The 27,030-nt window shown below is 44.9% G+C and overlaps 1 protein-coding gene across 4 annotated transcripts in view; it reads right to left on the bottom strand.

Moving 5' to 3' along the window:
- Positions 1 to 20,514, bottom strand: part of WNT11 (Wnt family member 11) — a 33,236-nt gene extending 12,722 nt beyond the window's left edge. Inside the window, exons 1-6 of one of the 4 annotated variants that reach the window (XM_071433644.1) lie at positions 18,809 to 19,033; positions 15,377 to 15,597; positions 6,065 to 6,300; positions 5,365 to 5,478; positions 5,201 to 5,280; positions 3,433 to 3,725 (exon numbers count right to left, since the gene is read on the bottom strand). In XM_071433644.1, coding sequence (XP_071289745.1) covers positions 3,433 to 3,725; positions 5,201 to 5,280; positions 5,365 to 5,478; positions 6,065 to 6,300; positions 15,377 to 15,459 — 806 coding nt within the window. In that variant the 5' untranslated portion in view covers positions 15,460 to 15,597; positions 18,809 to 19,033. Of the gene's footprint in view, positions 1 to 3,432; positions 3,726 to 5,200; positions 5,479 to 6,064; positions 6,301 to 15,376; positions 15,598 to 18,808; positions 19,034 to 19,248 lie in introns of those variants that run through there. The other 3 variants (XM_071433642.1, XM_071433641.1, XM_071433643.1) reach the window with 3 other exon arrangements.
- Between the last annotated feature and the right edge of the window lie 6,516 nt (positions 20,515 to 27,030).

Below are 27,030 nucleotides of genomic sequence, written 5' to 3'. Positions count from 1 at the left end.
TCAAACCTCAGGTTTGAGTTTAGTTCCATGACTTTGAAATCTGGACATACCCTGAGCACTTGGAGGCATGCAGATTTCCAAACCATTTCTAAATTTCAACAAGCTAAGAATGTCCAAAGTGTCTTAGAAAATGTTTCAGGCTTGTTCTGAAGAAGGCTTTGAAATCCATTCAGGAAAGAGCTCTAAAAGGCTTTTGAGTAACAGGGGGCTCATTTTCTGAGTGGATTTTCATATGGTTCATCTACAAAGTAATTCCTTTTCCTGCCTGAAAAACACACAATAAGTCTGCATAATATGATCCCTCACATTAGAGGGATCACCAATTAGATTATCCTTTCCTCCCACCTGGCAGTGCAGGATTGTTTCCCACAGCATACAGCAAACTCCAACCCATCCAAGGTGTTGCAACTTAACCATCAACCTCCATCCTGTTTCCAGCATGCTATGAGCAAGAACCAGACCTTGGGGAGAGGGAGGACGAAAAGGACTTTCCCTGGATATGCTGCAAAACTGCTCATTTTTTGTCACAAAAATGCATCAACATGAATATTTTAATCAAGAAACAGGAAAATGGGGTGTTAGTGGCAAATTCCCCCCTCCAAATCCCTTTGGAGGCTGAAAGCAGGACTGGAAAGTACTGAAGATGCCCAGATCAAAGATCCCGGAGCTGTGGACATGGGGGACCGAACTATACAGCCCAGGCATGGACTGAGCCCTGTACCAGAAAAAGGCCAGAAAGGATATGGGAAGGTGGTTGAAGACAGAGTAGACCAATAGAGGGATCACAACAAAAAACCCCCCTCTTTTACTTCATTGGCATGACTGGCCTTAAAAACTAGACTACTTGGAAACAGTGGGATCTACCTTCAGAAAAATTTTATGTACATAAAGATAAAACGTTCAATTGCCTCCAGGACATGACTCATTAAATAAAAACATGCTTGATCTATTCCCATGTGAGCATTTTTACATCATTCTGAAGCATAAAACACATTTTGCCATGTCCTCTCTCTAACAGCATTCCTTTTGTGCTCCTTCTACCTTATCCCTGTAACTAGACATTACCTCTGCAGCCCTGCAGCAAGCTGGAACAGAGGCACCACATTTAAAATGCATTTAGGAGCCCTCTTCATGAGACAAAAATTGCAAAGAGAAAAAGGCATCCATGGGAGGAGGAGACTAGGGAAGATCTCCTCCCTTTCCCAGGAAGCGTGGACCAATCTTCAAACACACTGTGTGTATTTTACATTTATTTCCACTAGTAATTTAGTTCAGGAAAGGAGTTGCTATGGCTCGTATAACACATGCCAATTTTGAAACACCAGGCATCTTCTCAAGAGGCTGCAGATGGACTGTAATGAAAACAAGCCCAATCACACATGATCTTAAAAACTTGGCCTGAGTGGTGCCTGAAGCTCAGCATGGGACTATCTCACCCTCCTCCCCTCCCATGGCCATCACCATCCTGCACATCTGAGAATGAGGAGTATTTTTTGACAAGTTCCTTTTGAAAGTCATCCCCTCCCACCTTAATATCTTGGTCCTCTAAATCCCCACTCAATCTCACTTCCTGTGGACCCTTGGCTGGCAGGTTCACAATCATGGCTGTCATCCAGCTCGGGATAAACGGACGCCTGCAACACACATTTTCCTTTCCTCAGAAGGAAAAAAAAAATCATTCAGGACCTTGACATATTTTTCATCCCTAAATGGGACAAAAAGTTGAAATCTGCTGTAAAATAAGATTAGATGAAGTCACACCTCCCTGTCCCTTGAAAGGATTTCAGCTCATGGAAAATGTTTTACTTGGCAAATCTGTAATGAATTCAACTTTGTTTTGACACAACCTGTTCATTTAATGCAATTCCTATAAAACTAATTTCCAAATAATTTTCACCAATTTTTTTCCTTGCAAAACAGAAAGGCAGAACAAAGAGATCATTTTCAAGGCACAAATATCATACAAGATCCATACAAATCCACAAAAACTTCACTTCCACTAAGATGACATTTTCTTTCAGAAACCTGTTTCAATACATGCCTTTTCCTAGCTATTCTTAGTGACTTATAAACATCTTCACTTGATAATTAATGCTCCACCACTGAATTGGTGATAAAGGTCAGCCTGGTGTTCCCACCACAGAGCTGTCAGATATGTGCCATTGTAGAGCAGTCCAGGCATTGATGTCAGAGGATACAGGACATCAACTGTCATAAAGCATCAGGGGACAAAAAAGACAATCTTGTCTCATTCAGGTGTCTTATCTGCTGATCAGTTCCACCAGTTACATGCTGATGCAGAATCACAGAATCCTTTAGGCTGTAAAAGCCCTCTAAAATCATCAAGTCCACAGGACTGCCAAGCCCACCACTAACCCATGTCCCCACATTTCCAGATGCATATATAGTTTATCTTGTCTGCATTTGGGTAATTTCATTTCAGCAAAATCTTCTCTCCATTGAACCATAATGGTCCAAATACAAGTATGTCCACTACATTAAAAGGAAGGCATCCCAAAACAGGCCAGGCACACACTCCTTGCCACTTGCCTGAGCCTCCACCATGAAATACAGAAAGAGCAAAGAAGAATTATGAGAACTACCTAAAGAAAGGTAAACCAGCAAGAGAGTCGAAATCCAGCCATTGCAGCCACCTAACAAAAATTAGGAAAATTCTGGAAACATACACTTTTTTGGCTGTTGATGGTTCAGCTCTAGAGAGATAGATGGGTCTGCCCACCTAGAGATGCTCAGATTGTTGAAATGTTGAATTAGTTGGTCTTGGAGGAAATTAAACAGATGATGGGAAGAGAAAGGCATGTTTGCTGCCTGTTAAAGGGGACAGTATGCTGCCCAGTGGAGGCTGCGCTTGACCATAATGACCTTAAATCCCCAATACTAATGCAATAAAGAAATTCCTCTGCAGAGTCATAAGCAATACAAACACACCTGGACCTTTAATATGCAACAGAAGAAAAAAATTAAATATCATCTTTGCAGTTTTGGGGTGGATTTTTTTAAGGCAATCTAGGAATGCTGGTTCTAACTGGGTTAACATTTGCCTGCTTGGGGAGCCTTAGAGTAACAACTCTTCTAATCAGCAGTGACTGCAAGAAATTACTGAGACTCAACACAGTATAAAGCAGCTGCTTGGTCCTTACAAGTTCCCATGGACGTAAGCTGCCCAGGGAGTTTTGAAATGTACATTGTGCCTGATTGTGTAATGGAAAATGTGTCAGCAAGCCCTGTCTTGGCCACAGCCATCACGAACAGGGTTAGGAATTAATAAACCATATTGTATGTCAGAGATGTGCTTTACCTGCATGTATATGTCACCTCCTTGATTGCCCCTTATTCATGCATGTTCCCCTCTTGCCCTTTCCTCTCTGGGGGCAGAGTACAGTGCAGAGTACCCACTGCAGGAGTCCTCACCTGTCCTGGGTCCCATGTGACCCCACTTTTTCATTCTTCATGCAGAAATCAGGTGAGCTCTGCAGGTAAATCAGCTCTGTCTCTTTGACTGGCCTGATATCAATATCCTTTGGCACAAGGTATTTGCGTGTGCCCATGGGCCGGTGAACAACCTTGGTGGCAGATAAATATTTGGTTTTGAGGTCCAATGCAATGTCTCGCAGTTCTTGAAGGCCTTTCCAACAGGTCTTGATAGAGCATGACCCAGAAACTCCATGGCACTTACATTTCATTTCAAGAGAGGCTTTCAAGACCTGCAAAAAGGAATGCAGGAGTTAGGAAATGCCCTTCTCTTACAGCCAAACATCCCACAAGCTCGCTAATGAAGGTGCTTCCTTAGCAGGAGCTGCTATGGAAAAGTCCTACTGTTCTCATTTCTGCACAGGCAGTCTGGAATGGCTACTTTGGAAGCAAATGAGATCCCACAGCTCTTTGGTGATCACTATCAGTCCAGGACTACTTTCACAAGGGCTCCTTTGCAGCCAGATGACAGAAGAGTATTTTGAATTTTAATTAGATATCTATATTGGGCTGCATTTACACCCTCTAAATTCCTAAGGAGATGAATATCAAAACATTCCATAAATAGATAATTAACATAAATTTCAACCTCCAGCAGCTTTGGGCTTTGGTAAGAGAGGTGTCATGGCTTTGTTGAATTCAGTGCACTCTCACCCTGCCTTTCTGCTGGTCATGGGCCAAAACAGCCTTTTACTTTGATTCTGCACTGTTCTCATTTCAGTGGGACATGGCAGGATGCTGCCAGGAAGGGCTGAATGCACCAGCCATGGCAACGCAGTGTCCCAAACAAAAATTTGCCCTTTGCAATTGAAACAAAAAATCAAGACATTACAAAAATAAAATAAAATTTAAAAAAACCCCTCAAACCCCAAGCAAACAAACCAAATAGTGTGGGAATTGTAGGAAAAAAAAAAAAAAAAGCCAGAGAGGGAAAATTCAGCATGGTTGTGCTCTGCAAAGGTGGACTCAGCCTGTAGCTACACAGCTAGCTCCCAATGAGCTCAGCATGCTCCAAGTTAGTCTGCACAGGCAGCCCTGGAAAGACCAAGCTGTGCAGTAGGAGCAGTCTGTGGAACCACTGGAGCCTCAGAGATGGGTGCAGGGGTCAGTTTTATAGCCCTCCCCCATCCATTTCTTCAGCTGTATGGACAGCTGCTATAGGGATTTGCACATCAGTGCACACCAGGCACTGCACATGGTAAATATTATCCCTCCACTGGATGCAAGCTGTTAAAAGCAGCTTGTGCCAGATATGAGAACAATCACTAGCATAGCAGTTTAAAAAGGAAAAAAAAATCCTCCCTCCTGCCTGCAGGGATGGCTGGAGGCAACTGCTGCTGGATGCATCTGGCAGATGACAATCCTCCATGTTTACACAGCAGTTTGCCCCCACAATGCCCTTGGCAGAGCACGATGGGACCCATCCCCACCACACCTCCTGGGGTAGGCAGAGCCAGAGCCAGCACTGGCTGTGCAAATGGGACAATGAGACATCCCACCCACGGTTAAACAGGGCTGATAACAGCATTTGGGACTCCCTGAGTCACAGGGTGAGTTATACAGCTACAATTTTCAGCAGGCCAAAGGACTTCAGAGCATTCTTTGAGTAACCTGCTCCTTTTGCTAGCTGATAGAGACACTGAACCTCACCACGTGACCAACACTACAGATGATTGTACAAGTACAATAACTCTTGTGGATTTGTTACCTGTCTCCCTACTTCACTGTTGTGCAGATGCATCAGTTTATTGGCTTGTGATCCTGATTTTTTCATCTTCATGGGAGCATCTGAAAATTTGGACCCCATGATAAGACCATAGTTGAGGTTGTCTGCACATCCTCCCCATCGATACCCAGGTCCAGGTGTCTCACCTGGGATGGGACCACAGGAACAGCCAGGGAGGTCCCCGGTGGTGCAGGCTCTGGCAATGGTGTGGCTGATGGCAGCAGCAGAGAGGGCATATACAAATGCTGACTCCCTTGTGCCTGAAAGAGACAAGAACTCCAGCTCAGCCTCCTGGGCCACATAAACATTCCCCAAAAAGAGACTCACTCACACAGTCGGTGTCCCACAGAGCAGCCAACACACCAACTGACTGCAGCTGAGGTGTCCCATGGCACCAGTAGTTTGGAGCACATCTAAGTGAACTCTTCAACATAAGACAACATCCCAGCAAGGCAAGGAATCACATGGATTTAGGCATCTTGTTCATTGTGGTGTGATTTGCTCTTGGAGCAAGGGGTTAAGCCCTCCTGTGGACTCTCCTGCCTCCTTTTGCTCATCCTATGACTCCCAGTGGGATGAGCAGACCGGAACAGTGGCCTGCTTTGTAAGAGTTGTGGTAGACAAGGTCTTGGATCCCAGAGCCTCTGGGCATGTCTGGCACCATAATGATGAATGTGGTCTCAGAGAACAGGACAAGTAGGCTTTGCAGTCCCTCCATGGCTCCCAGGAGCAAGACCCTTCCTATCTCCAGCACACACGCACATAACACACACAAACACACATACACACACACACAGGCTGACTCTACTGATTCCAGTCCCAAGTGAGCCAGCAGAGCTGTTTTACCTCTGTCCAAGTCCAGCAGGTAGTTAGGAGCCAGCTCTATTGAAGAGCAGTTCCACCTCATGTCTGAAAAGGTTTTCCGGCAGGTCTTTATCACTTCCCGCGCTGCCTGAATAATGGTCTGCATCAGCTCCAGGTTGCTGCGGCACAGCTGCACCTGAGAAACCACCAGCCCTTCAAGCTGCTTGCAGTGCTGGGTTTGATTCAGGGCCAAAGCCAAAGAAGTCTTGGACAGAGCTCTGAGGAGACAAGCACATGCAAAAAAGCATTAAAACACAGTCTAGCCGTCTACATTCACCTGACTTAATTAAAGCTTTCTGTAAATAGGTGCTTAGATAAAGCTGGTGAGAAAGATGAGCAACTATGAAGAGTGATTTATCTCATATGAGGTAGGTGTTTAAGGTTGGTGGGAAGAAACACCCTTTAGCAGTGTGTAATTCTCTCAGTTCCTGAGGGGAGGCTGCACAAAGCTCCAGGGGTATATGTCAAGTCAACCAGATGTGTAAATCCTATGGGGAAGGTTGTTTGCTGAAGAATGAAGAGCACAGACCTCCCAACAGAGTAAAAAATGACCCATCAGGTCCATGATAAAAGAAATCTGGATCCCCCAAGACTGTGGCATTTGGAAAAAAAAGCAACATTGGTGTTATCAGTATTTTGTATTCAGCATCTGTCTCACACACTCTCAAAGGATTATGCTAAATGTCATGTAATTAATTATGGAGAAAATCCTCTGCAAGGCCCAGGGAAAAATCATCAAATTTGCAAAACATATGCTTTCACTTAGAGTTAATGCCAAGGGCCTCTACCGATTCCATCGCTGTTGCAGATAGATAAGTCTGTTTCTCTAGTCTCCAAAAACCATAGTGCAAAAGCTCAGTGGGAGTATGTGCAGAGAGAGCACCACAGCCAAATCTGAGAAGGGATCCATGAATACCAGCACATATGTTACCATGAAAGAAAAGAAAAACATCCCACAGTGGTGGTTCTTCCACTGTCCAATTGCCAACTTTTCCAGGTTAAAAAAAGAACAAATGCTGACATGCCTCTCACAGGGCCGTACTCTTCTTCCCTGAGCACCCACAACGATCAGCAGAAGCCAAGTGTGTAACTCTCTTTGTATCTTTTTGGCTTTCTTAGGGTAGTCATAAAAGTTATTCATTCCCATAAAACAACTTTCAAGCAGGCTGACTCAATAATCTGATGGCATCTGATCATGGCAACACAACTTTAACACATATTTCCTTCTGTGCTTGTTAAATGTATTGGCTTTCAGATTCATCCCATCATCATAAGCCATCTTGGTTAGTTTGGCTTATTAGCAAACACATTTTGGGGTGCATTTCACTTTATTACTGTAACATCCACATTCTTCAGAAGTTAAATGAGATGGAAACAGAGCTAAAATTGAGCCCTAATGAAAACTGGAGGAATTAAATCCTTGCTGGGGATGAATAGGCCGGCACTGACAAATTCCCAGGTGACTGGGAGTTTGGCATTTCTGGCACTAGATAAACAGTGGCAAACTTGGAAGGGAAACCACTGCACTGAAAGCTATATAAATATATACTTCATACACATATTTAATAGGTCTGTTAAACATACTGCAAGCAGAAGTCATTGCTAGTGAATTTCAAGAGAAAGGAAAAAGTGGTGGACTTGGCAGTGTAAAGTTATTGGTTGGACTCAATGATCACAGAGGTCTTTTCCAACCTAAATGATTCTATGATTCAATCCTCAGAAATTCTGCCCTGCAGTTCATCACGTTCCCATACACACTGGTGTGCATACAATGTTCCTTGTCTGGAGAGGGGCCCCTCCAGAAGGCAACCCATCCTGCCTTAGATGTGAACCTGAACTGGTGGACAAAAAACTTGTTGGTGATATAGTGGGTGTTCAGTTATCTGAACACAGAGATCATGTCCTTGAAGGTAGAGACACGACTCTCTGAATAGTGTGACTGCCACCTGACAGCAAACCTCTACAGTGGGGACCTCACAGTAGTCCTTCAGGATCCTTCTTTAGCTCATGGGAAGCAAAAAGCCACATCTAGGAAGTAGTTAGCCTTTTGTGCTTTTGGGACCTATAGTAAGATACCATCATGACTTAGAAGTGCTCATTTTCTGCTCTATATAGGAAACCCAGACACCGAGCAGGGACAAAGACATCTGAATGGTATAAGCACGAAGCTTGAATGACATATGAGCACTTGACACCAGGAATCTGTGAAAAGTTATCCCAGAAAGCCTATCAGCAATTCCCAGGAATGACCTGAAACACAAATCAGGCAAGAGGCCAAAGCAGCTCATCAGTAATAGAGCATAAATGATAAAAACTCCAGCACAGCATGTCCCAGCAGGAAGGGAAACAGGCAGGGTGTGGCAGGAGCAGTGAGAGAACTTCACAGCCTGAGCTTCAGGCAAATGAGGAACATTCTAAGTCTCTGAGAGAGGCTGTACCACGAGGCAGCATCTCAGTTTTCTAATCAGATGCGTTGGGTGCCACTTGAGAGGCCTTGGAATGTTTTGGATGGCCCTCCAGAAGGATGCATATATCTTCTAGGTCCTACACTACGTTTTCTGATCCTTTACAGAGGTCTTCAGCCTCTTTAAAGGACTTGGAAGGCTACATTGAGGTACCCCTGTCTCACCGTTACAGACAAGTCATGAATAGCACAAATAACCATCTACAGGTAGGGATGAAAGCAGAATTCAGACTGAAACTCATCCTCAGTGTGAAAAAACAGGATGTGATGGAATGAGACTGTATTATTACAGATGGCCTGAAGTAATCACCATTAGAGAAGCAGTTTTATAGTGCAACAAGAAAGCCATTTACTCCATGGAAGAAGGAAAATACCTTCTGATTTGTGAGAACTTAGTAAATGCAGCAATGGCTGTTTCTCATAGAATGAGCTGAGCTCCAGGAAGCCTACCAAGAATAAAACTGCAAGATGCAGGAAGGTGTTTTCTGAGCATCTCCCAGGCCTAAACTTCTCATGTCTTTGCTTGTGAGAACCTCTTATTGGAAACATCTCCAAGCACCGTGAGGAAAAATTAAAAGGTAATGGAGATGGAAAAGAAAACTCAGTCACTGTAGTCACTTGCTGAGACTGAAAAGTGCATTTATAAATCACAGATCAGGATTTTGAGAAGCCTATTAGGTCATCTATTCCATGCCCTGACAACTTAGGTTTGCCCAGTCTCTGTCCTACATTTAGGAATATCTTCTTCACTCCATGTCACCTAAACCCTCCCTGTGGAAATGCACCACCACTCCCTGCTTTCTAAATTCTGGCAGCATCAGGGGATGGATACCCACTGCCTGCAATGACATTATTGGGAAACAATATCCATTTGTGGACAAAAAAACATCTCCTGGGAGAGGCTTGTCCATGGTGGGATTTGGTGGTGGGTCTCTGGCCTGTCTTCATGCAGTCTCCACTGATCACCAGCACTGGGAGGGAAATTTGAGCCAATGGGGCACAGCCAGCCTTAAATTCCAGCCCTCAAGGGCATAATTAGAAGAACATCCTTCATTCCTCAACCTGGGAAAAAAATCCCTGACAAACATCCTTCTGTAGATTCACACTCTTCATCTGAAAAGGGGATTTACCTGCTTTCACCCTGGAAATGCTGTTTTTCACTGTTTCCTCCTGATAATATTCTCACTTAATTCTCCTGCCCCATTCTTCATTCTCCAGAAAACCCAGGGGTGGTTATTTCACGGGTTTTTTTTAAATATACACATATTTGATCCATCCCTTTAAATAAACAGGGCTAAACCAAACATCTCCTGAGCTCTATATAACACAGCAGGTCCTTCAATTGAAATTCTGGATACTGACAGAAAACCATGAACATGATTACAGAGGAAATCTGCATAGATGGATCATGACATTTGTTTACTCCTTTAATTATCTCAGGCAGTTATTAAATTCATTTGAAAGCATTAATGCTCTGCATTGAGAGGTATGGGCCCATTCCTTCATGTCTGGGCTCCATGAGAGGACTGTTCATAGAAAGTGCAGGTTAGGAAGAAGCACCTTCAGATGTTAGCAGATATCCATGAGAGTCATATATTGTTTGGTTTACAAGGTACCCTGTGAGTAGGACACTGCTCCTGGTCAAGCCAAAGGGAGAAAAAACTCCTTCAATTGAGCAGCAAAACATTGGTGTCCTTTAAAACACCCTGGAAGGGTAAAAGAATCTTCTCTCTGAAGGCATCTCCCCTTGTGTGACATGACCTGCCCTCACAAAGGGACTGCTGGTGAAACCATGAACTTCTACTCCAAATAACCAGCTTTGCTTTCTGAAAAGGCATTTTTTAATGCCTATTCCTAAACTCCTTAATCTTGCAGAGATGTGGGTGACACAAAAAGATTAAGACAAAATTACATGGCTGTGGAGAGTGAAGTATGTGGTAAAAGTTAATAAAGAGAGGCAGAGATTAAGAGTTCTGTTTGTATTTGATCTCATCGAAGGTTTTTAATCTGCAGGAGCCTCATTTTCTCAGGTTTTCATCTGGAAAAGGCTTGCAGGGGAGTTACAATAACGTTGTCTAAGCTCCTGGTAGTCAAAGGCAGCCCATGCCCCTGCAACCCTGCCCTGCATGAGTTCCAGTCTGGGGACCACAAGTCCTGGGAAAGACACCACATCCCCTGGTAAATGCTTCCCCTGGTTCTGCAAGGGCTTTTCAAACAGAGAAGTAGGATTTATGTGGTTAAAAAATAGAAAAAAAAAAAAGAAAAAAAAAGAAAGAAAGAAGAGGAAGAGGGAGAGAAGTGTGTGTGGGGGGAAACCAACTCTGAACTAAAAGCTTAAAATAAGAGCTGTTTTCAGATATGGTGCCAAATTCAGTGCTGGCAGTAGTGGGCACAAGGCTGTTGACTTCATGCCCAAGCTTGAATGAAGTCAATGCCAGCAGTGAGTTGGCTCACGCAGTGCCGAGGAGGACGGCCATGGAGCTTTGTCAACTTTTCCTGAGCTGCCTGAGGAGCGAAGAGCAAACTTCAAAGACATGGTACTCCCCTTTCCTCACCCCCAGCCTACTCCCCTCCTGCCATCCCCATCCTGCAGCTCTTTCACAGCAGCTCATCTAGCAGTCCCTTGCCAGGCAGACAGTCTCCTCACAGGCGCCCGTGTCTCCACGTCCCAGCTCCCTCCCACAGCTTATTGAAGGAGAGAAGCAGGAGCTGCCAGGAAGCACAAAATCTTTCCATTTTCTCCCTTGCTTTCTGCTGGCTGCAGAAGGGCTGCTCAAGGTTGGTGGGCTGGGGGACATCCCATGTTCACCAAAAGGTGTGGTTAAGCTGCCTTTTGCTTCTGAGGGGCTGCAATTTAACCATAGGAATTGTGCAGGAATAGCTGGGAATGGAGCTCAGCTGGGGATTGCTCCAGGGCACATGAGACATCATTGGGTCACCACAATGGGGACAGGCAGAGACTTCCTGAAGTGACTGAGCTCCACCTAAAAATGATGGTATTCCTCATGCCAGCACTTGCTGTCCTGGGCATATTCTGCAAGCCATGAAAAACCAAACCAAACCAAACCAAACCAAACCAAACCAAACCAACAAACAAACAAAAAAACCCCACACCAATAAAAAAAACCAACCCAACCAACCAACCAAAAACAAACAAACAAAAAACCCCAAAAAGCCCCAAGAAACAACAACAACAAAAAAAGACACAAAACCCCCCTGCAAAACAGAAAACAAACAAAACAAACCCAAAAATAACCAGCCCAAATCACTTGCTGTGTTTGGCTTATTTACAAGCACATTGAAGAGGACATTCAATACAGAGGGACAGAGGAGATGCCAATCCCTGTGGAGGCAGCAGTGCCTCAGAAGCCACTCTGTGCCTGGACATCCCAACACCTGCACACCTTTGGGGCATGCACATCTGGCTGCAGCTCCCTCTAATGCTCATCTGTTTTTCAGTTCTACCCAAATAAGTTGCTCCAGCACCTGCTTGGTCAAACCCAAACTCTCCTGGGAAAGCTGAATGGATTGCAAAAGCAGATGGGGAAGGTGATAGAATTACTAGATGCACTGGCCCTAGGACATATCTCATGAAACCAACCTCACCTTCCCAGCCACTGTGACAAAACAACACTGAGCACCACAAAATGATGTAACCTCCCCACATACCTGCTTTGCTCTCAGGATGGGAAAGTGCTTGCAAAAAAAGGATGCAGGGTCTCATATACATTGATGAGGAAGGCTGCATCTCCACAACAATCCTGATCCAGCAAAGATCTGGAACCATACTCTGGAGCCATACTCTGGCTTTACACCTGAGTAGCTCTCTGGAGCTTAGATGAAAGAGCACAAGACATGAAATTTCTCCAGCAAGAGAAATGTATACAAGAGCAAGAGCATGTGTACAAGGTACTGACTGTCCACACACCATGCTGGATGTTTTGTGGGGCCCAACAGCAACTTCCAACAGATGGGGATTTGGACTACAGAACTCATAAAAATAAGCCAAGCAAAATAAAGTAAATAATTTCTTTTTTTACCTTCTCCCTGCTTTGACTAATTTTCAGGGCATATTTGTGTTACTGAGAAGTCCTAAATGGCTGAAAATTGTGTTTTTCTTCTTCTTCCCCTCCCCCTGCAATTACATCATGCACTGAATCAAAATTAAATTTCTTATCACCTTTCTTATCAGTCACTCCCTCATCTCCAGGCTGGTGAAACCCACCTCCTTATCTCTCCCCTCCCCTCCCAAATCCCCTTTGAAGCTCGACTCTTTGTGTACATGTGTACAAAAATGATGCAGTGGGCAGACCAGTGAGAAAATCCCACAGCCGAAAACATCACATAGCACTTTCCACCTCCTTCATCCCAGTCTTTTTCCCCACCTCTCTGTCCATGAGCAAGAGAAGGAAGGAGAAGATTTCAATTGTACAGCACCCAGAATATGAGTCCAGAGCTAGGATCAGCAGGTCTGAGGTATTACTCAGTATTTGGTACTCTGTTTGCCAAGAACTTACCCATGCAATTTCTAAGGACAGTCCCTGAGCCCCAAGAAAAAAGAGTGATGGGGAGTGGGGAAAATTAGCCTGTGTTTCCATAGGAAAATAAGGGTGGGGAAATGAGGAGAAACAAACAAAAGAAAAACCAAACATAATTTTGTGCATTTCCAGCTGCCAGCATCCCAGCTGCAAAGTGCTGTGGACAGAGAGTGCAGGTCTCTGCCAGGTTTTAAACAGGTGTGAGGGGAGCTCAGTGGTGCATCTGCATGACATTCATGCTTCAAATACCACTTTAATCCCAGCTTTCATCTTTCCCACTCACTTTTTGATAGGGGGATATGTCTGCTGGGAAGCAGAGGAGCAGCAACTGTGGTATCTTGCCCCCAACTGCTTCTCCCCCCCCTCACCCCCAAAAGCAACCCTTGCAGCTTAACCACTTAGCAGCCAAAAGGCTGCTTTTGACAGCAAAGCTATCAGGGACCTTTCCCTGCCTCCCAGCAGTTTTCATGTCTATGCCTTGTCCATACCCTACTATCAGGTTCCTTCTAGAGGTCATCTCACCCCAGCCCTTCGAAGGAACCCAAGCCTTTCACTCATGATTAAGCATCTTGCCTAAGTGGGACACCAATGCCAAGCATATGGACAAGTCCCTCCAGGCAGTCATGGTTCTACACATAAAAACCCTGCTGAATCAGGGTGCCACAAAACAGCTTTATTTCTGTGCTGCATAGAAATAAACATTGCAAAGGAGTGCCATGGACATGTTGCTAAATGTCATTCAGAAAGGAGATGCCTGCCTTTCCTGGTGCTGGATACAGGCAGAGCTGAGAGCCTAAACACTGGAGGAAGATGGTGGAAAGAAACAGCTGGGTTATGTAATTGAGCTCTTGCTGACCACTACAAGGTGTAAAGCCAAAGCAGTCAAGAGCAAACCAGATCCTTACTCTCCTCTACTTCCAAGATGGCTCTTAGAGTATGGAGACAGCAGATGAAAGATTATGGAATGGTTTGGGTTGGAAGGAACTTTAGAAATCATCTAGTTCCTATCTTCCTGCCACAGGCAAGCATGCCACCTTGAAAGATGCCCTAAAGTAGGTGACTCTTCCTCCCAGCTGACCATATGCATTTAAACACCCTATGGAGAGATTCACCATCCTTCTCTTTATGGATATGAAAGGCAGATGTGTGGCTTCTAACAGCTCCCTGCAGTACACAGCATCACCAGAGGCTATCACTTACATTTCTGTTGGATATCTCTGTTTGGAGAAGATGAATTGCCATCTGGAAGATCTTCCCTGACCGCATGATGGGGAGTAAAAACACTGGCTCCAATGGGATACCTTAATTTGCAGATATCCAAATTTAAGCCTTTATAAAATGTGGCATGAGTAGAGCTTCAAGTGACAAAGATTGGAACAGCAGAATGGCAATTAGACATAGCATGAAGTCTGTGGCAGAAAGAGCAGTCAAACAGGAACTTCTTGTCCACCTATCCCAAAGATCCTTGCTTCAATGCACTACAGAGTCTTACAGAGTATTGTGCCTATTTTTCTACCAAAGATGCTCATTTCAGACAAACCCATACTCCCTTACTTATTTTGTGCCCAGCTCCAAACCCAAGTAGAAAAGACAAATCACTCATCAAGGTCGTGAAACCAGATTGGCTTTGGAATGGCCTGTTTGTTTGTTTGTTTTGTAGCAAGCAACTAAGTGATTGCTTGTTTAAGCAAAGAAATGAGATGGTGATGTTTTCACTTTGCAGTACATTACCTCTAAGGAAACTCAATCCTGACTTGACCACAGTCCCTGGTATTTCTTCACCCTCCTCCCCCCTCCTCACCTCATTTTTAACACCCTTCACAAAATCCAAAGGTTAAAAGGTCCAGAAAAAAACATGTTATCTGTCATGCATCCCTTGTGGTTGGAGATGGGCAGCATTATCTCAGCTGCCATCCCTACTGCTCTCAATTCCTACTCAGCACAGCCAGGGGTCCTGGTGGGAGAGTCTCCCAGCATAGCAGGAGCTAATGCTAGGAGCTTCATTAAGTGGCTCATGTGAGCATTCAAGTGTGTGCCTTTCCCTTGGTATCAATGAGGAGAAAAAAACCCAAATGAACCTAAATCATGCATATTTTAGAAAGAAGATGGAGACATTGTTAGCATAAGCCCCTAGTACACACACTTGAAATCAATCAATGCCTGGAGAATTGCAGTGCTTGGTGCTCTTTAAACAGTTTACAGCATGCCTCAAGCAGCAGTTGTACAAACAGGTAAGAGACCAGCAATTCCTACAAAAACATTAAAAATGCAGAGATAGAGCCAGATACTTACATCCATTTTATCCCGTAGCAAAGCCCTGTCTGCAGAATCAACAGCAGAAAACCAGCTAAGAAAAATCGCAGACTTGGCTTCATTTTCTCCACTTTCTCCTGCTAGCCAAAGGAAATCAGCTTCTCCAAATAAATTTGTTTTCAAAAAATGAGTTTTCTTAATATTTTGTGCAGTGTATTTTCCTTCAGTTTGGGTATTGCTCGTTCTTGGAGATGAAAAACCTGAAAGGAGAAAGAGCCCGAGCTACAGTTAACTCTGAAGTTTAGCAAGTCACTGTGAGAGAGAAATCTATTATCCAAATTGCAGAGGAGTGGCTTATGAATCATGAAAAGGTTTGGATTATCCCTTCTCAGTCCTCTCCCTTGCCAAGCCTCGATACAACCTTTCGAGTCAACAGACAGACAAACCGTATGGGTTGAATTACACAGAGTTATGGTCTGATTGTGTGTTTCCATTTAACCCTGCACATGGCAAGACTTCATTCACTGCTTCACTTTACTGGGGTTTTTTTCTTCCCCTCTCCAAAAAGTTTGTGCAACTGCTTAGAAAGAAGAAGAAGAAAAAAAGATAGATCTTTACATTAGCTCAAATCTTCAGCTATTTATCTCTCGCTTTGTTCTCTCCAGATTTCTTTTTCCTCTTTCTTTTTCTGCAGAGAAGACAAATAATAAAAACTGCATTTCCCTACTTAATGCAGGTGCCCTTGCCCTGCAGATGTTTCTCTCTGATCTGTTACAATAAATGTGTTTTGCTCTTTACCTTTTGCTTTTCTTCTCACCTCATTAACCTCTCACGTCTAAGACGTGCCTCTCACGTCTTCCAAGTCCTTGGCACCTGGAGCTCACGGAAAAGGCTACAACTTTGTAAACATAAAATCCCATTTTTGTCTCCAGGGAGCAGCCTGGAGGAGACAAAAAAGCTCTCAAGGACACCCTCACACCCCTTTTCTTTTTGTTGGTTTTTTCCTTCTTCAGGCCAAACAGATAAACAAACCAGATGCAGGACTTAAATCCTTAGAGGGGTCCTCTCTGTCTTCAGGGCATGGCTTGCTTATTTTAGCAGCAGTATTAATAGCAGTAAATGGGTTTCCCTTCAGTTACTCACTTCAGACACCGCTCCAGGCTGCTTTTTGTGGTCTTTGCAGTGGTTTCCCATCCCATGAGAAAGACAACAGTAAAATAAACAGAAAAACCTGCCCACCACATTGCATCTCTGGAGTCTCACAACCCATTGCACAGCACACTGGCATACCCAAACTGCAACTGTTCATCCCCCTCACAACACCCCCTTAGGGAGGTTTGGGAAGGGACTGGGAATGGTTGGAGCAGTCAGCTTTGCTTTGGGAAACCTCTTACCCTGGAAAAAGGGTTACCCTACCTGATCCTCACCTCTGGTTTTGCCCAGCTGCAGCTTTCTGCCTAAATATTCCCATTTGTGGAGCAATTGGGCAGGGGAGAATGAATATTTCTGAGTGTTTTCTCTGCCATCTGCAGCATATTTTTCTATTCAGGCTGCTTTTTGGCTATCCCAACCCCAGCGCCTGGCTTAAAGGGTTTCTAGAGAAGTGCTGTTATTACAAAGGATTTTAATAACCTCTAGGGGCGAGTTCCTGGCTCCCTTGAAGTCCAAGACAAAACTGACTGCCTACAAGGGAGGCAGGATTTCATTGCCATGGATTGTTTTTCCTTAATGCCTGCTTGGATTTGGGTTTGATGCATCCCTTGAAGGCACTGCTCCCATGAGCATCCAGGCATACGTGCTTCTTCTTTCAGAGTATTTCTGTATATTTTACTCTTTGGGAACCCTTTTCTTCCCACTGCTCTACAAGCACACTGGAAACCTTCAACACTTAATCCTGCCCATGCCTTTCAGTGTCTATTTAGATATTTCAGACCCCTTATCTCACCCCTGTGAACTGCTGGACAACACAAGAATTGGGTGTAAAATGTCTCAGATCATCTTAAACACTCTCAACTAAACCTGACCAGCCAACACCATTCTCTACTTCCCCCCCCCCCCCCCCCCCCCCCGCCCCGCCTTGAAAAAGTCACAGTTTGGGGTTTTTTCAACTCCTGGAGTGGAAGAAAAATGATCTAATTCCTCCCTACATACCCAAAGAACTGTGAGCTTTGCATGCAATTGCACCCCTTTTATTTGGAGAGGTAATAATGCATTTTTCCACTCAGTCCAACACAAATTACAAGAGCAACGCAAATTGCAAGAGCAATTTGCAAGGGTGGAACACATTTTGGGCAGATGTGATGTTTACAGCTCTGGTGAGCTCTGGGTCACTGATCAAACCAACAGCAAGTGGCCTGTGGACTCCTAAAAACAGGAGCAGCTTTTAACTCAAATCTCTCTTTTCTCTTCACCTCAAGGCTGTTTGCAGCCAGCCACGCTCTGGCACACAGAAAACACTCCCATCAGACACTTCCAAGACTCTGGACTCAGGGATGGGAATGGACAGTTTTAACTGTACATAAAAGTGTGAGTATTCAGCTCACATTTTTCCAGTTTTCCCATCCAGTAAACAAAGACATCCACCTGACTCTGCTGCCAGCCTGCAGCTCTCTCCAAGAACACAGCAGCCAGGTTTAGGGGTAGCACATCCCCAGATGACCTGCAGTGAGGAGTGGGAGCAGAGAAAAGGAATAGAACTGGTGGTGGAGTTGATTCCAGCTGCTGGGTCTTACCACTCCCTTGCTGCCTTCTGGATCTTCCTTCTCCCTCGCAGCCCCTGGGTGTCCCCACTACCCTGCAGCCTCCCGGACTCCTCTCTCCTCTGCAGCTCCTTGCATTGCCCTGCACATTTGCAGCTCCATGTCCCCACTTTGCCATCAGCCCCTGGGTCTCTGGTGTCCCATCCAACTCCTGGGTGTCTCCTCTCCCCTGCAGCTCATCGGGCACGGGTCTCTCCACCCCCTGGGTCTCCCTCTCCCCTGGGTCCTCCCCTCGCTCCTGCACTCACACTTCTCCTTGCCGGGTGTCAGGTCTCTTAATTCAGCCTCCGAGTCTCCTCCTTCCTTGTTTTCCCCCGGGTATCCCCTCTCCCTTGCAGTCTCCAAGTCTCCCCTTTCCCTCGCATTTCCTCGGTTCTCCCTGCCCCAAGCATCTTCCCGGGTCTCCCTTTTCCTTGCAATCCTCCGGGTCTCCCTTCTCCCTTGCAGTCTCCAAGCCGCCTCTCTCTCTGGCATCTCCTCGGTCTGCTTTGCAGCCTCTAAGAATCCTCTCTCCGCCGAACCCCCCAACGTCTTCCTACTCCCCTGCATCCTCCGGGATGCATCCCCTCTGCTCGGAATTCCGCCCACGCCTCGCAAACCCGTGTTCTGGGCCAGCCCCTCACTTTCGGCGTTCCGAGGGGCTGCACGGAGCCGCTGTCCCCTTCCCACCTCTCCCGGCAGTGGCTCTCACAGCCCTGCGGTCCCCGCTTACCTCGGCCCGGAGCGGGCTGCGCGGGGACCGGGGCCGCTCTGCCGGGGAGGCCCCCGGAGCCGCCTTATATGCGGCCCCTCTGCTTTGATATGCGGAGTGATGTCAGCTCGGATTAGCATAACAAAAGGCTCCGCGCCCCGCGGATGCCCTGGCGGGCAGGCCGGGCCCCGCGGGGCTCCGCGCATCCCCTGCCCGCTCCCATCCCGGCACAACCCTCGGGAGCGGGGCCGGGACACGGGCGGGGGCTCGGCCGCGGCCCCGGGCACGGCGGGGACTCAGCGGTGTTACTCTAATGAGAGGTTAATGATTAACAGTGATTAGCAACAAAAATAGCGGGTCGGTGTTGCGGCCGGAAGGTGAGCGCGGCCGGGGGTGCTCCGCGCCCGGAGCTGGGGGGCAGCGGCCCGGACAAGGACAAGGACAGGGACAAGGACACTCACCGCGCTCTGCCAGGAGATCTGGCTCCTGTGAGAGGGTCGGGAATCACTGCCCGAGGTAGCCCCTGCTCAAGCTGTACCTCAGCACGTCCTGCTGTCAGCCTGCAGGTTCCAAACCTCTTCTCTGATCGTCTGTGATCGGTGCCCTTGAGCAAATGTTGAGGTCTGGTTTTTGCTTTCAGGTCGGTTTCGGGGTTGGAGGCTTGGTGATTGCCTGCAAACGGAAGAGAAAGAGGGAGGAAAATATAAAAAGGAAAGGAGAAGGAAAGAAAGGGAAAAAGGGGAAAAAAGGGAAAAAAGGGGAAAAGGGGGAAAAAGGGGAAAAAAAAAGGGAAAAAGGGGAAAAAGGGGAAAAAGGGGAAAAAGGGGAAAAAAGGGGAAAAAAGGGGGAAAAGGGAAAGGGAAAGAAGGGAAAGGGAAAGAAGGGAAAGGGAAAGGGAAAGGGAAAGGGAAAGGGAAAGGGAAAGGGAAAGGGAAAGGGAAAGGGAAAGGGAAAGGGAAAGGGAAAGGGAAAGGGAAAGGGAAAGGGAAAGGGAAAGGGAAAGGGAAAGGGAAAGGGAAAGGAAGGGGAAGGGAAGGGAAGGGAAGGGAAGGGAAGGGAAGGGAAGGGAAGGGAAGGGAAGGAAAGGAAAGGAAAGGAAAGGAAAGGAAAGGAAAGGAAAGGAAAGGAAAGGAAAGGAAAGGAAAGGAAAGGAAAGGAAAGGAAAGGAAAGGAAAGGAAAGGAAAGGAAAGGAAAGGAAAGGAAAGGAAAGGAAAGGAAAGGAAAGGAAAGGAAGCAGGAAAAAGGAGAAGGAGAAAAGAAAAAGAAAAAGAAAAAGAAAAAGAAAAAGAAAAAGAAAAAGAAAAAGAAAAAGAAAAAGAAAAAGAAAAAGGAAAGGAAAGGAAAAAACCAAATGTATACAAGGAAAGAGGAAAAGTAAAAAAATAAAAAGGGAAAAAAAGAGAAAGAAAAACAAGAAGGGAAAAGAAAATAAAATTTTAAAATGAAAAGAAAATAGAAAAAAGAAAAAGAAAAGGGAATAGGGGAAAAGAAAGAGAAGAAGAGAACATCAAAAGAATAAAAGTGAAAATTAAGAAATAAAAAAGGGGTTAATAAAAAGGAAACATGTAAAAAAAAAAGAAAACAACAACAAAAAAGGACAAAGGAACAAAGAAAAAAAAAAGGAAAAAACAAGGAAAAGAAAAGGAAAAGAAAAAAAAATGGAAGAAAAACTGTAAGATAAAAACCCTGTAAGAAAGAAAAGCACAACTGACTTCGGAACTTAAGGTCTCATGAGTCTGAATTTAAGACATCTGCCAGCTATGGGCTCTGAAAAAATGGATGCTGGTTGCAAAAGTACTTGAGTATTTTTTTTCATTTGGTTTAATTGTAGGTTTCAGGTGAAAGGAAAGAAGAGAATAAATGCTTTAGTCAGAACAGTTTCCTTACGGTCTATTTCAGGACAGCTACTTATATAGGATATTTTTTGTGTCTCTGTCGTTTTGCTGATTGCATTCATATACACAAGTCACAAAAGGTCCTGTGTGAACTGCAAAGAACCCTGTATGCACAATCCCAAATTCCTATTATATTATTTGTATCACACCAGGTTTTGCCAGCAGCTTTGCACAGTATGTCCATTTTTATTTGTGTGACAGTTGCCCAGAAGTACTCAAACTGCTCCAAACTTCCATTTCCCTGGCCCTTCTCCCATCCCACTGACCCCCAAAAATGTGTACCTGTGAGGAGGAGGTCAGGGTTCTCCAGGGAGGAATTATTTACGTGGGAAAATTGCCTGGTATATCTATTGCAGTCTGACTTGCTGTGCCAATTCTCTGATTTCCATATAAATAGCCTTTTTCCAAATTACCTTAACCTTTAAAGGGCAGTAGAGATAATGCAGTTGTTATTAGTCAATAGGTGTAGAAGGAGCAAGTTGTGGCAGTTGTAATACTCATGATTATGCAGTAGGCACCTGCTGTGCTCAGAGCTGTGCAAACAACACAGCGAGATGAGTCCTTCCATAGGATCTTCATGGTCTTGATATTGCTGCTGAGAGGTGACTGGCCTTAACAGGTGCTGAGAGGTGATGGTGTGGAGTAGTGTGTTGGTTTGAAAAGACAGGTGTTTGCAGGAAGACAAGAAGGCAGGAGCCTCCCCTGAAATTAAAATGCAAACCCCCTCCCTCTGAATTATTATAATTTTGAAATTAAGGGGCTCTCAGGCAAAGACATGGGAGCAGGAATAACAGTTCTTTACTAGGAATAAAAAAAAAAGTAAAGATAAAAATAAGAATGCAGTAATACAAAACAACACTGACAGAATCAGAATACAACCTGACACCCTGTGGGTGTTGGTAGCAGTCCAGTTGGAATGGTGGCTGCAGTCCTGGAGTGGCAGATGTGGTTCTGTTGGAGCAGTGATCCTGTAGAAGGGTGTAGTCTTCCTCTGAAGGTCTGGTGGTGGTGTAGATGGGCCTGGCCTTCCTTGGGGAATCCAGCAGAGAAGACAGCTGATCCTCTGGGAATCCAGTGGAAAAAGGCTGCTTGTGGTATTCCAAGTCTCAGATTATATCCAGGTAGGAATGCTTGGCTCCTCCCCCTGGGTCGAGCATCTCACAACGGGATGCTGTAATTTTATCAGCCATGCAGTGACACTCAATGCCCCATTAACAGAAGATGTCTCCCCAGAGGGAGGATGGGTCATGGAAGAGATAAAGGAAGCTGCCCAATTAACAGAAGAAATTGCCCCACGTCTAACAGATGGCAATAGAATACACACCCCCAGCCACATCCTGCAAGCTAAGACAAGTAGGAATATGGAAAGAAGGGAATGTTTCCAATCTGTGTGGTTTTCTTGAGTGCTAACAGTTTGCTAAGGCTCAGAATCATGGAATCATTAAGGTTAGAAAATCCCTGTAAGATCATTGAGTCCAGCACTGACAGGGCCACCCCTATACCATGTCTGACATGCAGAGGAATCATTAAAAAATGGCACTGGAGTACAAGTATCTACTTGTTGCAGTGTCCATGGGAGCTACTTGTCCACATATTCATCATGACAGAAGGACATAGGAGATACAAGTGAAAAGGTGGGACAAAGAGTAAGAAACCAGAAGGATACATACATGCAGGATAAAGGATAAATACGCTCTGCACTATCCACATGCACACAGAAAGTTATTCAGGAAGAGCCTTGGGAAGTTTAAAACCATTCCAGACCTTTAATCTGAGAAATTTTGTGCACAGTCAAGCCCTCAGGCTTGATATGCCAAACTATTTCAGCACACATTTAAATACTCTTTAGGGGACATGTTGTGTTCTAAGTGCTTTGATGAATCAGGGAGGTCCATGGTTGAATTGTTGCAGTTTTTTGTCTCCTGCTCCTTATCCTCTGGTGGCAAAGCATGGCTGCTTTTGGGGTACCTGAGAGGTTGGGAACTGCCAAGGTGTGCATGGGAGGGTTTATTTCACCAGTCCAGTGCTGAACCAGTAATCTAAATCTAAAAGTTTAGCAGTCATTAAAAGTCATTAAAAGTCAGGAGTCCTACTGCTTCTGTGGGTCAAAGCTATTACCATTTACATCAGCAGGAGACAATGATTCACCATTTTTATAGGATTTTCTTAAAACAGAACTGGTCAAACAAATGTGACAATTAACAAACCAGAGCTGGGGCTTTCCATTGGCATTTAAGCCCCAGGGAAGCAAGTGGATGTTGAGCAAACAACCCACTCTGGCTTTGCAGTCTGCAAAGAAAGATTTTACAGAGTGTGGCTGTATCCATTAACAGAAGGAGAAGCAGCTGGATGAGATTTTCTGGATTGCATTTCCTATCTGATCTAGTTATTAGACTTAAATGTTCAGAAAATCATCTTCTTGCTAATCTTTAGAAATATGTTTGGGGTGCTGTAAGAAATTCATTATCATGTCAGAAAGATAACTGAATTGGAAAATAAGGCTTTATTGTCATCTGTTGCACCAGGTAACCTCCAAAATGTGAAAACCTCTCCAAATCTACCAGCAAGTCCATGCAGGGTTTACGAAGAGCGTGTATGGAGTTGGGACACAGAATCATAGAATAGTTTATGTTGGAAAAGCCCTACAAGAACAAGTTCAAACATTCCCCCCAGCACTGCCCAGCCCACCACTAATCCATGTCCCCAAGTGCCACATCCACACAGCTTTTAAATCCCTCCAGGCATTGGGACTCCAACGTTGTCTTGGGCAGCCTGTGCCAGGGCTAAACGACCCTTTGGGAGAAGAAATTTCTTGTAATATCTAACCTTAACCTCTCATGGTGAAACTTGGTTCTATTTTTCTGCTCTTGTTGCTTGATACCTCGGAGAAAAGACCCCCACCTCTCTGCAGTGTCTTTTCAGGCAGTTGTAGAGAGTGATAAGGTCTCCCCTGAGCTTTAGAACACTGACATCAGTCTTAAAAGCTGCCATGGACAGCACAGGTGAGACTCCCTGCACCCAGACTTCAGCTACACCTGTCCCTGACTTCAAATGTAACTCAGCAGGAGTGACTCTCACTCAAGGAGTCCTGCAATCCCTTGCAGAAGACCTGGATCTGTTGCAGACCTCCCCAGACTCATGTTATATATACCATAACTCTGCCATTGGGAGCAAGATACCACGCAGATGCTGAACTCAACTGGATTTCAACCAACCACACAGACACGAAAAAGGCTTTGCAGTCTGCATTTTCTGTAACTAATGCTCTAGGACCACCCATGCACCCTTCAGCAGCATTTCATTTATCATTTGTTTTTATGTGTGTATCTCCTCTCTCTCTCTTCTTCCATCCCTGCCACAGAAGAAGACCCTCCATGGATGACTCAGGAAAATATTATACATCTGCAGATCCAGGACTCCACTATAAACTCTGTTGGAGCAGAGGTCCATGCTCATTCAGATTAAAAAATCTCTACAGCAGTGTGCTCAGTCATGGCATTCTCTAAATATTTAATGATATGATAAAATTATGTGTATTGTGGGGTGTGGTATTACAGTTTTATCAGTGAATTTCAAGATGCTCTGTGCTATGAATGATCTACAAAAGCTGCCATCCTCCCAAAGGGGTTAGAGTAACATTTCACCCAGAATTAGTGTGTGTTCTTCATGTGGCAGCCAAAGGAACCATGGATAAATGCCTCCAATTAATTTTTTTTTTTAATTGTTTAGCTGGTACCAGTGGCTGGAAGGTGCCCAAGCACGTGACAGGATGCCATTTCTACATTTTAAACAAGTATTCTGGTCATCTTGAGGTACAGGCTCCAGCTACAAATATAAATAACTGTGAGCTAGTGGCCATTTACTGTCCCAAAGCACAACTGGAATGGAAAACTAAGCTCCATTACCTACACTTTTCATTAGGAAACATCTTTCTTAAATCCCCCAAGCTCTGCATTGACTTTAGTGAATGGTGTTTTTAGTGAGAAATCATGTATAATAATAAATGACAGGTCAGTGACCAGGTTTGTGCCCTTGACTCTAGTTTCCTACGTTTCCATTTCAAGCATTGATAGGGACATTTTTTAAAAAGGCTTTGCCCCTTACTAGAAATAAGCTAAATTATAATCATATGAATTTTGAATATTCACATACATACTTTATTTTCTGAAAGGGAGAACAAGAAAAGACTCTTTGATGCTAAAATAATTTTCAAAATGCTGAAGAGCAGTGCATATATGAAAAAGTAAGGACTCGGAAAGTGAAGATCTTCCAAATTAAATCAAGACTAGGGAACATAATTGAGGAGTCATTGCTTTGGACTGCCTCATAGCCAGCATTGTTACTTCTGAGGGGCAAATACATTGGTACAAGACTGATCTGTACAGCATCCAGGGAGAAGTGCCACATCCCTGGGAAGGGGATGATATCTTCTGATACGTGACTTCTTTTTTTTTAACATGAGGTTTTTATGAAGCCAGGCAGTGGGTTAATAAAAGAATACACTTTGGCAGGGACCCAGCAGGGACTGGGATGGCAAGGAGTGTCCCTGCAGATGCAAAGGAGAGATGTGCGAGCATCTGTCACAGCCACACTTCATCATGCATGGAGAGGGTGCAGCTCTGGCTGTGCCTCAGCAATGCCTGGCAGCTCTAAGGTAAATAATACAAAGGTTTTTGTCCCAAGATGTTGCAGTCGGAGGGAGGCAAAAGCTCTGTGGTTCTTCTTGTTGCTCCCAAACCCTAGAGATGGAGGCCAGATCCTACAGAGGCCATATGCAGACTGCCTTGTACCTATAGCATAGGCAGCTTTACAAGGGGATGAGACCACTCTTTGTCCTTCCTCTGGCACACAAGGCCACCTCTGTAAATCAGAAAGATTGCAGCGGCCTGAAATTTCTCCTCCACCAGACATCTTGCAGAAAATGATAGCATTTTCCAGCATGAAATGAAAGCCTGAAGAATTATTCTGCCTTCATTTTCCTCCTGCCCTTAAATAGCAGACATTTTTGTGCAGTAGCATCCCAATTATCTTCCTGTAAAGGTGTGGCCACAATCCATTTTCCCTAAATTTCAGTGGGTTTTGTCTCCCTTGCCTTGTCTTTATTATCATCACTCATCACCTATGCTGTAGGAGTGCCCAGTCCATGCCCAGTTCAAGCCACAGCAGTGACCAATTCTTGTCCCACTGCACCAGCCCAGCTCCCATCACCAGCCAGAGAAAAATCAAAGCAATTTCTCAAATTGTGTGCCTTTTGGCTGGAGACCAAGTAAGCCTGACCTTCCACCCCTGGGACTGACCAGAAAAGGCTTCTCTTCCAGACCAAAGGTCCCACACCTACCCCAACACTGCCTTTTAAAGGCTAATAAAAACCAGCTGTCAATTCCTCTCTCCAAAGCTGAATGCTCCCTTCAGGGTGGAGGAGTGCTTTCCCTTCCCAAAGAAGTCCAGTAACCCCTCCTTTGCTGCAGTGCTGGAGCTGGAGTCCTCCTTGCAGGGGGGCTTAGCTGTGGGTGCATAATTAATAGCAGTGATTTGCAAGAGTGGAGAGAATGACACCAGCTGGAAAGGATAAAATGCATAAATTGTCTGTTTAGAATAGGAGGAACAATGTAAAATGTTCAAGGGGGTGCCTTTCATTATCGTCCCTGCTTTGTGGCTGCTGGCTGAGAGCAGAAACACCTCATCATAAGCAAGATATTTGTTAGACATGCCTGTTTCTGCCTAATTTTATTCTAGTCTCTGATCCCAGCATTCATTCTGACTCTGTGATGTGAAGCAGGGAGCAGGAGAAAGCTGTGCCAGGTTTTGCTCTGAGTCATGGGTCTTGGGACGATCTCCTGCAAGGCAGCATGAGGGCCAGGTTATCCAAAGGGCTTTTGGAGAGGTCTTCAGACAAAACTGACTTCCAAAAAGAGGGTGGACTTTTTGCAGGCCTTAAGGCAGTCATCCCTGCTACTATATCTCCTAAACAGATATTCCAATGCTTCCAGGGCTTAAAAAATAAGATTTCTGTTGCCTAAGTGGAAGCTGGACATCTCTGCAAACCAATCCATGACCAAAGGGGCTTAACATTTCTGAAGATTCAGACACAAATGTCCCCACTGAAAGGACATTCTTCTTCTGGGTAACAAGCAATAGAAAAAGAGGAAATGGCCTCAAGCTGTGCCAGAGGAAGTTTAGATGGGAGATTCGGAAAAATTTCTTCTTCAAAATGGTTGCAAAGCCCCAGAAGAAGCTGCCCAGGGCAGTGGTGGAATCCCCATCCTTGAAGGGATTTAACAGATCTAACAGGATGTGGCACTTGGGGACACAAGTTAGTGGTGAGCTTGACAGTGCTGGGAGAACAG

This window comes from Agelaius tricolor, unplaced genomic scaffold (genome assembly GCF_023055355.1).
Source record: "Agelaius tricolor isolate 1412-34295 unplaced genomic scaffold, bAgeTri1.0.p SCAF_9, whole genome shotgun sequence".
Lineage (NCBI taxonomy): Eukaryota > Metazoa > Chordata > Aves > Passeriformes > Icteridae > Agelaius > Agelaius tricolor.
The sequence above is the reverse complement of the archived record's forward strand: the minus strand, read 5'-3'. Positions and strand labels throughout refer to the sequence as shown.